This window comes from Dysidea avara, chromosome 6, assembly GCF_963678975.1.
Source record: "Dysidea avara chromosome 6, odDysAvar1.4, whole genome shotgun sequence".
NCBI classification, from domain to species: domain Eukaryota; kingdom Metazoa; phylum Porifera; class Demospongiae; order Dictyoceratida; family Dysideidae; genus Dysidea; species Dysidea avara.
The window spans coordinates 39,586,070-39,599,618 of NC_089277.1; the positions used below are offsets into that span (position 1 = coordinate 39,586,070).

At 36.7% G+C, this 13,549-nt stretch overlaps 1 protein-coding gene across 1 annotated transcript; it reads right to left on the reverse strand.

Annotated features, from left to right (window-relative positions):
* Positions 1 to 318: 318 nt before the first annotated feature.
* LOC136258425 (synaptotagmin-like protein 5) lies at positions 319 to 5,909 on the reverse strand. The gene is made up of 7 exons (XM_066051740.1): positions 5,741 to 5,909; positions 4,826 to 4,925; positions 4,597 to 4,758; positions 3,208 to 3,371; positions 2,647 to 3,112; positions 1,243 to 1,406; positions 319 to 717 (listed from the first exon to the last, which is right to left on the reverse strand). Exons 1-7 carry the CDS (start codon positions 5,878 to 5,880, stop codon positions 375 to 377), a joined length of 1,539 nt encoding a protein of 512 aa, XP_065907812.1. The 5' UTR covers positions 5,881 to 5,909; the 3' UTR covers positions 319 to 374.
* Between the last annotated feature and the right edge of the window lie 7,640 nt (positions 5,910 to 13,549).

The window sequence follows — 13,549 nt, forward strand, 5'->3', positions numbered from 1 at the left end:
TCTGCAATTCTATATGTATGTCAGCCCATACATGTATCATGATCGGCAGGTGCAAGGGCTCCACAGAAACCTGAGCCATAGCCAGACGTTTATCTGGGTAGCTTTTTTAGATGAACAAGTGGACAGCAGCAGGATTTCATCAGGGTATGTGTATGCTGCATGGAGGTCAGAGGGCATACTCATTCAGCTCTAGTCATTTGTAAACACCTTACAAATTTAAAACACTTTTAACCAGAAATATTTTTGTAGTACGTTTATAACATGCAGACACATACACACATACAGCTTCATAGATAATTATGGTGGAATAGTGTTGTATTTACGTATATCATGATACAAAAATGTTTTATAGATGTGTTCCTTGGGAAAGAATTTTAAATGTTTTGAGGTTTATTCAATAATCGTAGTGGATGCCATTCATCGATCCATTCCTTGGGACGAGCCATCATTATCTCCCATTGGTTAACTTCACTCCCAACACTATCCATCCACTTGTTCTTATTACCAGGTTGTGGCCTGGGTCCAAGTCTAATACCACCTACAAATTCATTAGTGTTACGATGTGGTTCCCATATTGTGATCTCCAGTACTCTATCATATGATAACTCCACATCTGTCACTTTGTCAAATTGGAACTTGGCATTGTAGACTGAGTTCTCATCATTCTCAATAACTGGTGACTTGAACTTCTGATGTTTTCCCTTAGGCAGTAGAGTGCTGTAAGGACAATAGTTCATATAATAATGATAGGACAAGCAAGCTATAACTTAATATACTTTTTTAAAGGGAATATTTTGTGTGTATACATGTGAATGATTGATCCCACATGGGGTAAATTCTTCTCTCCCACTTTCATAGTAAACACTTCTTTGTGGATACTACTGTACAAAATAATGGCAACATTCCTATTACACTTAATGAAGTGTATATACAGCTTTTCTCCTTCACCACCTGCACTTTAACCCTCATGTCCTTCACCTGTCCCTGATTACAGGTGTTACCTAATTATTTGAGTGTCAAAGGATTAGCAGTAATGAATTTAAAGTCTTTATTAGATCAGTCATTCACCAGAAGCTCTTAACACACTGGCTATAGCTGACAATACACATTAACAGCTACTTGCATGGAGTTGGCTAGATCAGTTTTGAAAAAATAAGTCATAAACTAGTATGGATATGATGAAGGAGTGATAGTTACAGAATAACTGTTTCTATCATATTATCACAATCAATTATTACTAACCAGAGTACAAATGATCCATTATCATAATGTGTCTTTAACCCACTAGCCTGTCTGATCCAAACTTTGAGATAACATTTCTCCTTCCCTGACTTGCTAGTATCAGCTACTGCAGGTACATATTGTAACATCACTCTCACTTGTCCAATGTGTACTGGTGTATCAACCTGTAGGAACAATACAAACACTTCCAATGATGAGTTGTATCACTTATTCAGGTATCTAATCCTGATCATGGATAGGCCTCAGGGAATTATATTGTTATTCTATTCTGAATTTCTCAAATAAAGTTTATGCTTTTTATTATTCCCAAAATTATTCCCAATTATTTTTAAAAGATATTTGACTTTTGCGATTTACAAGTTTAGAAAGGTTTTTGAGTAGTAAGCATCATGTTCTATTAGACAGGAAAGCTACCTTTTAGCTGGAAAGATGCTTAGTTACTGTTGCAATAGAGTAAAGATTGTTCCGCTGACTGTTCTATTAGAGTGGGTAACTGCTCTATTAGAGTATCTTGATTTTCACTTACGTGAAATTGTATATTAATTGTATATTATATTATAATTTCTAGACCTCTGAGTATGGTGTAACTGAACTCCAAACTGATTGCTGTGTACGTGTGTTCTATTTTAATAAAATTATCATTAAATTTTATCTATGTGACCAATGTGATGAAGTAACTCCAGTTTCGATAACATGCAAAACTAACACAACCAGTGGGTTGCCTAGCAACTATTTGTTTTAAGCCTCAGAATTCCTCTCAAACTACATGAGAATGGTTTTTCCTATCTTGAATATTTTGACAAGTTGAGTGGCAATTTTTAGCCTTGGTAAGGACATCACTTGATTTGAAGCAGAGATAAACAGGTGGATGGCCTTATACAACTAGTTAAATATTTACTGTGTTGATTCTGCTGTATTTCGAGCCTGCATGTGCTGATAATTTTGTCATGATCAATCCTCTGTCCACTTTGAAAGCCCACCCCACCACACTCCACACCAGTAAGATAGCTCATAATACTATTTAATCTTATTTGGCAATAAACCCTACTGGTAGCTACTAGTACAGGAGGTGATGACCTGAAGGGTAACTGTACATGCTCTATACCCTTGCCAAGCTTGAAATCCTTTGATCGTTCATCTCACAACTTCTGAAGTGCAATTTGAATCAGTTCTAGAAGCTAGTCAGATACGTATTATAAGCACATTGTTACGGCACAACTCTAACTTTGGTGTATCAAACTAGTCAGTAGTCAAACATAGTGGAATGATGGCTGCACATTTAAACATGTAATTGGTCAATTACGCATTTACCATTTTATTAGTGCCTCACTGACTTAAATTGACAGTTGTTTGTACTATTTACTGCAACTTGTAGCTTCCCCCCATACATAAACAACAACTCACCAGTTGTCTGCTGCTGCACACCACCATTCTATTATTACCAGAATCTAATCCATCACTAGAAGGAGTCTTACAAGCAGTCTTCAAGGAGTGTTGTGATGTCACTTTCTGTTGTGATGTCACTCCCATGTGTAGTGGATCCATGTTGTGTCTCAGTGTGTGTAATTGTTCCACACATTCACCGGGGGTATTGACAATACTCATCCAATGTGATAACTCATTTTCTGAACTGTCCATGTAAATTAACTGCTTTTTGTGATGGGGATGTGGTCCCAGCCTTAGACCACCAATGAAATCATAGTGTTTGGTGTTCTTTGTTGAATTCCACACTGTTAACTCAATCACTCTATTTTCACGAAGGTCTTCCAACTTTATGTGGTCAAACACAAATTGTTCATTCCATTCTGGATTACTATTATCCTTCAACACTTTGGTCTTGAATTTCTTTCTGTAGTCTGGTAGAAGATGGCTACAGCAGGAAGACAGGAAATAGTGTATACTACTCCTAATACAGTGTATACTAGTCAGTAAACTTCTCAGTATACTAGTCAGTAAACTACTCACCATTTCACTACAGGGTTACAGGTCAATTCAGTTTGCAGTAGATTATGACCACTGATAATAGTGACCACAAGATCTCCTATCTGTTTTTTGTCATTGGTAATGTTAAACTGTAGTGATACCTTCAATTGTCCGCGATCTGTTAACTGACCGGTATCATCATGGCTCTATAGTATCAAAGTTGGTATATTATGATTGGTCAATGGTGTACATTTGTAGCTACATCTGTGTGTACCCCATGAGTGAGTATATACTAAATACTTTCTTGCAAGCAGACTAAGATTACTATATATGGTCAAACACACTTGCCTGAAGCTGTGCAAGGCATGTACTGGCAGTTATACACATTTGCTATGAAGGTTCATTTACATGGTAGTACATAGAACCTGGTGCAGATGTTAAGATCAGTGAGTATGTGTGTACACACTATAATTGTAGTACATCAGCCATCCAGAGAAGATATCAGACAGGTACATCTATATGGTACGCTATAGCAACATTATTTCACTTTAGCAGGTCTATAGCTACGTACGTATGACAGTCATAGAACACACGTACATGCATAATTTCCTACTGTACATCTCTTAAGTATATAACGGATTGTGTGTAGTTCATTGGGTGAGGTTGAAATGAAGACAATAATGAAGCTATCAGTGTTGAGATCATGGGAATGAACAATATAGTCAACATAATTCTTTGCTATCTGTAATGTTTAGAATATTATTTCATTGTTTGGTGTCTTTTACCAATTATAAGTCTACAAAACTAATGTCTGTTATATAATCTTTTAGGATATACTATACTAATAATGTCACCTGGAAACTGAAGAACAGACTAAGAATTTTATTGACCCACAATGCATGCCTAGATATCTGCTACAAGTTGTGATCACAGTTATGCAATTATCATAGTAGTTTACAGCCATAACAGCACCCCCATACAACTTAAGATACAGGATACTTTGTTCCTACATTATTAATTTTCAAGAAATGTTACATGAGAACTATTGTATTTATGAGGTATGCCGACTCATGTTTCAAATTATCATGAGTTGGTGTCAGTGTATGTGCAGCCATAATGGCAAACATGTTTGCATGTTTGTTCATGCACTGAGCTTGTCCTAGCCTACACAGAATTGTAATGGATTGAAATTCTTCACAGTCCACCATAGCTATGATTGCTGGTGATATTAAAGATCATTTAATAATACCACTAGTGACCCATAGAGACCAGTCAATACAGGGAGTGGAAATCCTTGTATACATCAAAACTTTGTTGAATGTACAGACGAGGTTGTGACTTGATCACTAGACAATTTGTAGTTATAGTTAGTTTATAGAAATGCATGTCTAAGGAGTTACTGCATTCAACCTATAGTATACTAGCACTCACTAGTTCCTCCAGTCCATACCACTTATCAGAAGGGTTGGACCAGTCAACTTTGTCCAGTGGTAGAGTGACCTCCCCCAAGAACAAGTTGTGTCTCCAAAAATCATTATGCCACACTCCCACCTTGAGGGTGTGTTTGGACAGTTCCTGACGTTTGATTGGATACTATAGTGATAGTGACATCACATAATATCTACTGGTAAACATCATCACATGTAATGATTGTTACTACCTTAATAGTTTCATTGAAGATGGGGTCAACTCCTTTCTTAACTGAAGTCTTCTTCTTAGTTGACTTACTCTGGTCAGGTAGTAGATAAGTCTTCACATAACTATAGTACAATGAGATAACATGGGATAACATGGAATCTGATAACTCTACTAGTCTCATGTACATATGTATAAGAGGAATTTACATGGTGTGTAGGCCAATGTTGGATTAGACACTTCATAGAAGAAACAAATAAGACATCAAACATCATAATACTTCATAATAGTGGAAGATTGTGTTGTGGCTGCATTGCATGTACTGTTTAGTGTCAGCAATAATAGAGAGTGCACTATGAGTAGTAACATAATATGGGCTACTTGTATTAATGTGACCTCCTACACTGAAGTCCCACTAGAATTTTATCAAATTATTAAGTGAATGTGTGCTATCACAATATCCATTAATGGTTTTGTACAGGTACAACCAGATTAAATGTTTTCTATATATACCCAAATTCTAACTGCATGGGATTGATGATCTCACTAATTCAACATTGACACCTCAGAGCAATACCAAAGGATGTATTGTATATTCATACCAAATTCACTGATCCCAGAGCCCTTTATATAGGCCTTCTCAATGCAACACTTTATTTTCCTAGCCTCTAAACAAGCCTTAACACCTGGCACAATGCTTGGTTGTGTAATTTCACACCATAGGATTACTCCGGTACAGTGTATAGGATATTTCTGAAGTCTCAACACTCTTGTTGAGAACTTTTGATAAACAGTTCTGATGGCTAAAGGACTTCATAGTACTACTGAGTGTTTTGGAAACTGGACAATAATTATAGTGAAAGTGACCAAGGACTCAGTCTACACAAACAGATGATATTTTATGACAACAACAACAACTACATTAAATAAGTTAACATACGGGTTAGTGTGGTTTTCATCAATCTTATTGGGTGGAGTTAGCCCTCGGACCTTGTTGATTGACACCTTGAGGGCATTATCTGTGTCAGAATATGACACACCCATCTGGATCTCCCCGGTAACCTCATCATGAGTATACATCACTGATCCACTGTAAACACTTCTCACATCAGACATGCTTGACTGGATAGGTGTAATAACACATGTATATGTGACTGGATTTTGGAAAAAACGTTCTTAAACCCCTTATAAACCCTATAAACCCTATAAAAGGAATCAACCCATGGAAAAGTAAACAAGGCTGACCCAGACAATAAGCCTGATATTGTAGCCTGTATACGTAAGCTTCACCCTGTAATCGGCTGCTAGGCGTGCATTTGTTTAAAAATCAATAGCATGTGAACTGGATCCTTTGGGACATGTGATTACACAACTTATCAAGAGTAACACATCCCCCCACAGAACATACATATTTTATACTCACAGTAAGACTGTCAGTCTTGTACACTCCATCATCATCATAGTCCTATTGTAATCATAATATAGTGTAATGATTATGATTGTATCTTAGTACTAAACACCCTTACAAGTAAGCTCAATGAAGAAGTAATATTGGCACGATTCCTCACTGTATTTTCTTTAGTTAGAGCTCTGAAGTCATAATCATCCAATTCAAATGAAGCTTTCTTTTCAGATTTTGGAGGAAACATAAGGCTAATAGTTTCTTCTCCATCATCAGTGCTACTGGGATATACCAGAATAGGTTTAGGTTGTTTAGAGGTGTTCCTCTTTTGATCTTCATCACTCGTCTCACCATCATCCCCACTACTACTACTAGAGTCATCATTGTCTGCAGTAATTATAATCTCAGCAACACCCTGCGGGAACAGTTATACAAACTAGCATCATAATTGAGTTCAACCCATCTCACTAATCTAATTTAAAAAGTTCTAAATTCTAGTAACATATTATGGGTTAAGATTTAAGTGCACACTTTTTATGTGTGAGCCTCTTTCACTTTGTAATTTAGCATGTAGGTCAGTACTGGATACAGTGAATAGCTATAAATAATTATATAATAGATTTTGGTGATAAATAAATCTCAAAGCAAAGTGAGACTTTGTCATGATTGGCTTTGCATACATCTAGTTATTACTAGGACAACTAGTTATTACTAGGACAACTAGATGTGAGCTGGAGTGGAAATACATAGTGTAGTGTGGATGAGTGAGAGATCATTTGTTTACTAATTTGGAAGGGATCATACAAGTTATTTGATCATTTCATCTATAACAATCAAATCAGCTACGTATGAAGTAGCTATATAAGGTAATATGAACAACTACTTTGAGCTTGGTATAACTGAGCCTGTTTTCAATGCAACACATTGTACTTCAAATCTTTTCTAGATTGGAAATTCATTATTCAAGTATTGAGGAATGCTGTATTAATCAATCTCCCAGCCTTTTCTACACAGGATTCTATGATGCTAAACCAAACGTATGGCCTCATGATCACATTTTCTCAGGTTGCTGAAAAGGACATTATTTTGCATGTTATAAACTTTAAACATGTGATCTCAAACTTCCATGTGTCCTAGTCTTAGCTATACATCTCCAGCTAACATTTGTGCTCTAACTCCTAGCTATAGTGCACGTGTTACTCTGCATATCCAGCGTGTGACAACATTATACTCATTAGACTACACAGTATAGTTTCCAACTACTCATGACCATGTAGCTACATATGACACAAAGAGAAAAACTTACATCATCATCATCTTGGGTGTCAATCACACCTGAAATGATTGGTCGTAAGAAAGATGGCGGAATGGCTATTATGCTAGACTTTTCTCTAAACATCAACTTCTTAGGTGATTGTGAACATCTACCCGTTACAGGTTGCACTTCTAAGCTTTGTTGTTGTTGTTGTTGTGTTTGGACTGCTCCTTTTTCCTTTAGATTAGTTGTCCCTTGTACATTACTGTCTACACATTTTATAGCAGGTATGTGAGTGTTTTGTTGTGGTGGTTGTTTTTCTTCATCACCATTGTCTTTTTTATCTACTTCACTTTCCTCACCTGTTGCTTGTTGAAACATTTCCTGGTTATGGTAGCCCTGTTCTGTTTTTTCTTCGTTTGGTCGTAGATAGTTTTGTTGTTTGTAGTGAAATCCTTGTTCTGTTTCACCATCTCTTGTATTGAAGGACACACACAACACATTAGAAGGATCAAGGGAGACACTTAACATTTGTTCATTGATGTATAACACCCTATACATAACATAATAATACACAAAATATTGCACCAATGTATAGCTTTAAATGGATTATACCAGCACACCAATATTTATGGTGAATCTATTATATACATTACTTAGATCTTACTACCTGACTAATGATAGTTAATCTGTATTTAATTGTCTAACTTTTTGTTGTTTTGCATTATTGTTGTGTGTTCTATGTTTTTGTACTTTGTCTTTGTTTACAGTACTGCCCAGAGGTAATATTACACTCGCAAGCAGTTGACTGTAGCAAATTTTCGACCCTTGATTTCTTTGGCATATGTGTGTGCTAACTAACTCACCATGTGTAGCCATGACACACGAGCTCCCTTGGGTGGCTGCTCCAGTAACCGCGTGCCTTCGCACGTGATGTATTCCAGTCGTACGTCATGTCGAGTCGTGGCCTGGATTTGAGCACTCGAGAGGGATTGTAACATTACCTCTGGGCAGTACTGTATGTGCTACACAACTCTATTTGAATTGCATTCCTTTATTTAGGATCAGTAGATAGAAATTTACCTAGTATGGATTACACAGTCTAGGATGAAATTAGCAAATATACCAACTCATGATGTGACTCAATCCATTGGTGTATAGTGTCTTAGAATGATGCTCATATTATTGTAGGGACTTGGCAGTAGACCAGAAATACTTAACTATATGCAAACATTCAGATAGCTAGTAACATAGCTAGTCAGTTATCACTAGCAACATGCACAGGTAAATAGCATTTTACAGCCACTGTGAGACTTGGGCGATAAATATAAACAACAGTGCCACAAAGTTTTTATTCAAGTGTATGAAGGCTATCCCACTAGGTATCTGTGAGAAAGCCTGTGAATATAATATGGAGTCAGAAACGTGTACCTAAAATGTGCAGAATGCAGCAGAATAATCAGCGCCATAAATTTTAAAGCTGCATGCTTATTTGTCATGAAGGTACTGTCCATACAACTTTCAATTGCTGATATAATGCTAATGCTTTTATAGTGCCTTTTTGACCAGAGCTCTTCAATTAATAAGTGCCAAAAACACAGGCTGGCCTATTCTACATAGTTAACGATTACACATCCTCATACAAACTCAGACTGGAACAACTACATCTCCTGCCTCTTATGTATCACTACGAACTCCAAGATATACTGTTTCTAATAAAATCATTAAAGTCACCCACTGATAATTTTAACATCTACAACTACATCACTTTTGCAAGAGGCAACACCAGATCTGGGATTAACCAAAAACTGAACCATCCAAGGACATTATCAGTAACACAACATCATTTTTACTTTAACAGGATAGCCAGACTATACAATTACTTACCAGTAATTGATCTTTCACTATCTACCAACACAATTAAACATCGTTTAACTAACTACTTATGGTCGCATTTTACTAATAACTTCAACCCTGAGAGAGCTTGTACATTTCACCTTTTGTGCCCTTGCCACCGCTGCTCTAGAGCGCCAATTTCTACCAATTTTAACAAACTCTAGTTATCTATTGCAATTATAAGTAACTAATAGTTGTAATTAAATAGTTATTGTACTGCATTGTATGTACGTTTCTTTGGCAGTGGGTATCTATTACCCACTGACCTTTAATGCAGTCTTGAACTGCATTAAAAAGTATTAAAATAAATTAAATAAAAATAGTTGTTTTAGCTATATTATGCACTAGCGTACAGGGAACAAGGTCAAAGTGTTAGGGAGCTAACTTCGACAATGTTTTAGCTAGACTATAGCTAGTAAAGTTTAAAGTAGAGATTAGGGGTATGCTCCAGGTAGCTAAGTTTAGTAGCTCTAGCTTTTTGTAATTGTTTGGGACAGACCTTGTCCCCTGGGCACAATCAGCTGGTGCTGTCTGCCCAGTATAATAATAATAATAATCTATGCAGTATAATAATAATAATAATAATCTATGTAGCGCTTTATATGAATGTAACTGTTTTATTGGAGTAATTGACCACTGTATTAGAGTAACTTGAACAATAGCCAGGGAGCACACAATTCACTGACTTACATTCGGAAATTGCAAAGTTTACAAATCCACTGATTATTGTCCGAACAATGGATCCGGTCACGTTTGCATATCCACTGGGAACAGGCCTGGCACATCTTCCCGGAGTCGAATATCCAGCAGAACAGGACGCCACAGCAAGCGCAGAATGTCCTGGCATATTTTCTACACTTCACTGTGAGGCTTGCTATATCATCACGCAGTTTCCTACAGGTAATATACAAGTACGTATAGCTATTAGCTGTAAGATGCCCGCCCAACACATACTGGACACGCTTTTCTTCTTCCTTCTGAAGCTTGAGATCTTCTTCGATCACGGTAAGAATTGTTTTTTCTTCTTTTTCAGAGAGGAATGACAACTGGACTATCTGAGACATGTCTTCTCATAGCTAGCTACTAATGGTAATGGCTGTTCGTTGCAGTTATCTCACTCTTATAGCGTGCCCGCATTTAATTATATCGTACGGCGCGCGTTTGGTAGCTCCGCACGTTGTGGGGAATTCCTGAGAAACGTCTTAGTGATGTGGCTTCCAGCACAGATCTAGAGTTTTAAAAAATTCCATAAAATTACGCGGTGTGGCATGCAGTTAGTTTTTCCATTCTTATAGTGAAGCTCATGCATTGCCATTGATCAAAATTGTATCATGATTATTGCTCTGTAGCTATTAAAAGGCTTTTTATATCTCAATACTCGTGTGAATTAATAATTATCCACCTCTTGTCTGAATTGTGTTTGTTTTTGTACTATTTTGTCTGTAGCTACACTGAGTTACTTGTATTGTGTTGTACAGCTAGTAGCTGCATGCACGTGTAGCTAGGTCCCTATAGCATTCACAGAATAGAGTAGCTAATAGGGAAGAACTGCCTCCAGTGTTCACCATCCAGTGCCAAGCAGATAAAAAAACAAAAACGAAACAGTTGCTCCGCTCTCTACTGCAAAATCTCGGATAGCTAGCTAGATCTCCTGATCCTATTGGCAAGTGGAGATAAGACTAGTGTTTCATTCACCTGCTAAGCCAGATAGGCATATATAATAATAGTGAACAAGGTTGCAGTAATATAGATAAAGACACAGTCTAGAGGAACATTATTTCTATATGTATAGTTATTATCGGGCAGTCAGTAATTACTAGTTATGCCCAAGAATTTACAAGGGAGGCAGAATTTACAACCAGTGACACTATATACACAGCAGGGTAGAAATTGGCAAGTGTGTTATGGAGAGACTGTTGCCAGCAACATGTACAAGATTATTGTAACGATTGTATATACACATCATTAGTTCCAAATGGTTAGCTGACCACAATTAGTATCTAATAGTTTCTTGTCAGTCATCTCAATAAATCGATAAGGATTCCAATCATTGATGGTTCTTGGAAATAGTTATTTTGATGTGCTCACAACAATTGCAACTATGTACATATATCACAGCCAGTAACCCAACTGCAAGTGGTACAGGTGCTAAAAGTTGTGGCCAAAATACTATATAAGTCAATTGTAAAGTTGTCTACTAACTGAAAATGGTAATTGGGTTACTCATAAAATTCTGGCTGAAGTAGCAAATCCTGCATCATTGAACAGTAGTATTAAAGTCAGGTTTGTCACCATTTATGTTTAACCATAAAATGTTTAGTCATGTAGCCGGTTTGTCCTTTGCATTAATAATTAGCCTACCATGCCGTGATAGGAACCAAGATACACTTCAGTTTGAGAGCAATATTGTGGATCATCAATGATGACAAATATTTTAATGACTAACACAAACCATTAAACTGAGATTTAAATGATCAGTGTCAGTTATCTCTCTACCCCTCCACTCTTTAAAAGCTATAATAGTTAGTTTTTTTAGCACTGCGTGAGTGGTACATTTCCATACATACTGAATGGTTGATCACTTCAAGTGGATGTGCATCTTGTCTACTATTAGCTAATAAATATCCAACGCTTATAGTTATAATTATTTCTGTTATAGTTCTGTAGCTCTTAGAAACACCATCCTGTTTATGCATAGCTACTATTGTGCACTTCCTACAATAGGGCTTTTATGAAATGTGAGTACTTCTCCTACATGTACACAATGCATTACTTCATTGACTTCTTACTAACTAGTATATTATGGATTTTAGGCTGACACTTGAGTTGCTTGTTCTTCTCTTGGTCGGTTGTTTGTTTTGTAGTACAAATTCTTATAGTTCATGATGTTTTTCTCAAGCATGCGTATAGCAACAATACCATCAAGTTGTGCTTAATGGTAAAATTCTGATTAGAATTTTTAATTGTATAGCACGACAAAAGCTGATTTGTATATTTGCAGATACAAGACCGAAGGCAGGCTATGATCTAATTAGTAGTACATATGACAGTGCTTTGTTATGCTAGGCTTTACATTCTGCCTTGTTAACTTGTCAGTCAGTTTTATTGGCTGTCAGGGAGTTCTTAACATATAGTTCATGTTAAAACTATGTGCACTACTATATGTACATTGCAGCTACAATTCTTCAAAAGTCTCAATGTGTCACAAGTTATTATGAGACATTTTCTTGATAGACAAGCCACTAAAATATTGTGGCCATCAGTAAAATACAAGTTAAGACAGTGTCTAAAGGGACTCTGAAGTGTTGTAGCTGTAACTATCACTACCTATAATTCCTGACACAAACCGGGCAATACTTATACAACTAAGCCAGATGCAGGCAATATTGCTATGGATACCCACAAGAAGGGTACTGAAAGTCTGTTAGGTATAGTGGTATGCGGTAGTTAGAGCCTGCTACATACATGGCACTTCAGGGTCCATTTTGGGGTAGCAAACTGTCTGACTGTACATCTGTATTGACTGTTGGCCAAACAACATTCTATACTAAGTGGTTTTTTGTCAAGAAAGTTTCCGTTGTTTGGCTTTCCTTGTGTTGAAGAGAGTATTCAACAATAGTACCACGTTTCTAACTCCCCTGCTAACACATGTGAAATGCAGAGTAAAAACATGATATTGAATATACAGAAAAATTAATATCACAGACCGGAGGGGGGTGACATAATTCACAGCTGGCTATATGACAGCTTGCAACTCACATACTACAGCTGTTGTACAGGTTATGGAAACAAACAATTTCTCTTTCTCAACTCATTCAAACCCTGTAAGTATGAATGGTACTTGATATATGTGCTGTGCAACTGGCTATGTTAACAATATACCCTTATCTTTGTACTTTATTCATTTTCATTGGCAATTCCAAAAGCTTTTCATAACACATCACATCTGCAAATATACCAAAAAATACTCAAAGGGTGTTAGTAACCACAGCAATGCTTGAAGGTATGGTGATATTTATTGAACATCAGCTCCAATCCAGCCTCAACAGACTCCAACTCCCATGAATTAAATTAGTCTTTCCTCATAGTGAATGATGGGATTGTATAGCTGTATAATTTCACAATGGATTCTACAATTCTATGTATGTCAACCCATACACACATCATGATCAGCAGATGCATAGAAACCCATTTCA

Coding starts and splice junctions, on each gene's coding strand:
- LOC136258425 (XM_066051740.1), bottom strand. CDS start 5,880: ATGTATACTCATGATGAGGTTACCGGGGAGATCCAGATGGGTGTGTCA. Junction 4,926..5,740: donor GATGAAAACCACACTAACCC/GTATGTTAACTT, acceptor ATTGTACTATAG/TTATGTGAAGACTTATCTAC. Junction 3,372..4,596: donor GGTATGGACTGGAGGAACTA/GTGAGTGCTAGT, acceptor TTGATACTATAG/AGCCATGATGATACCGGTCA.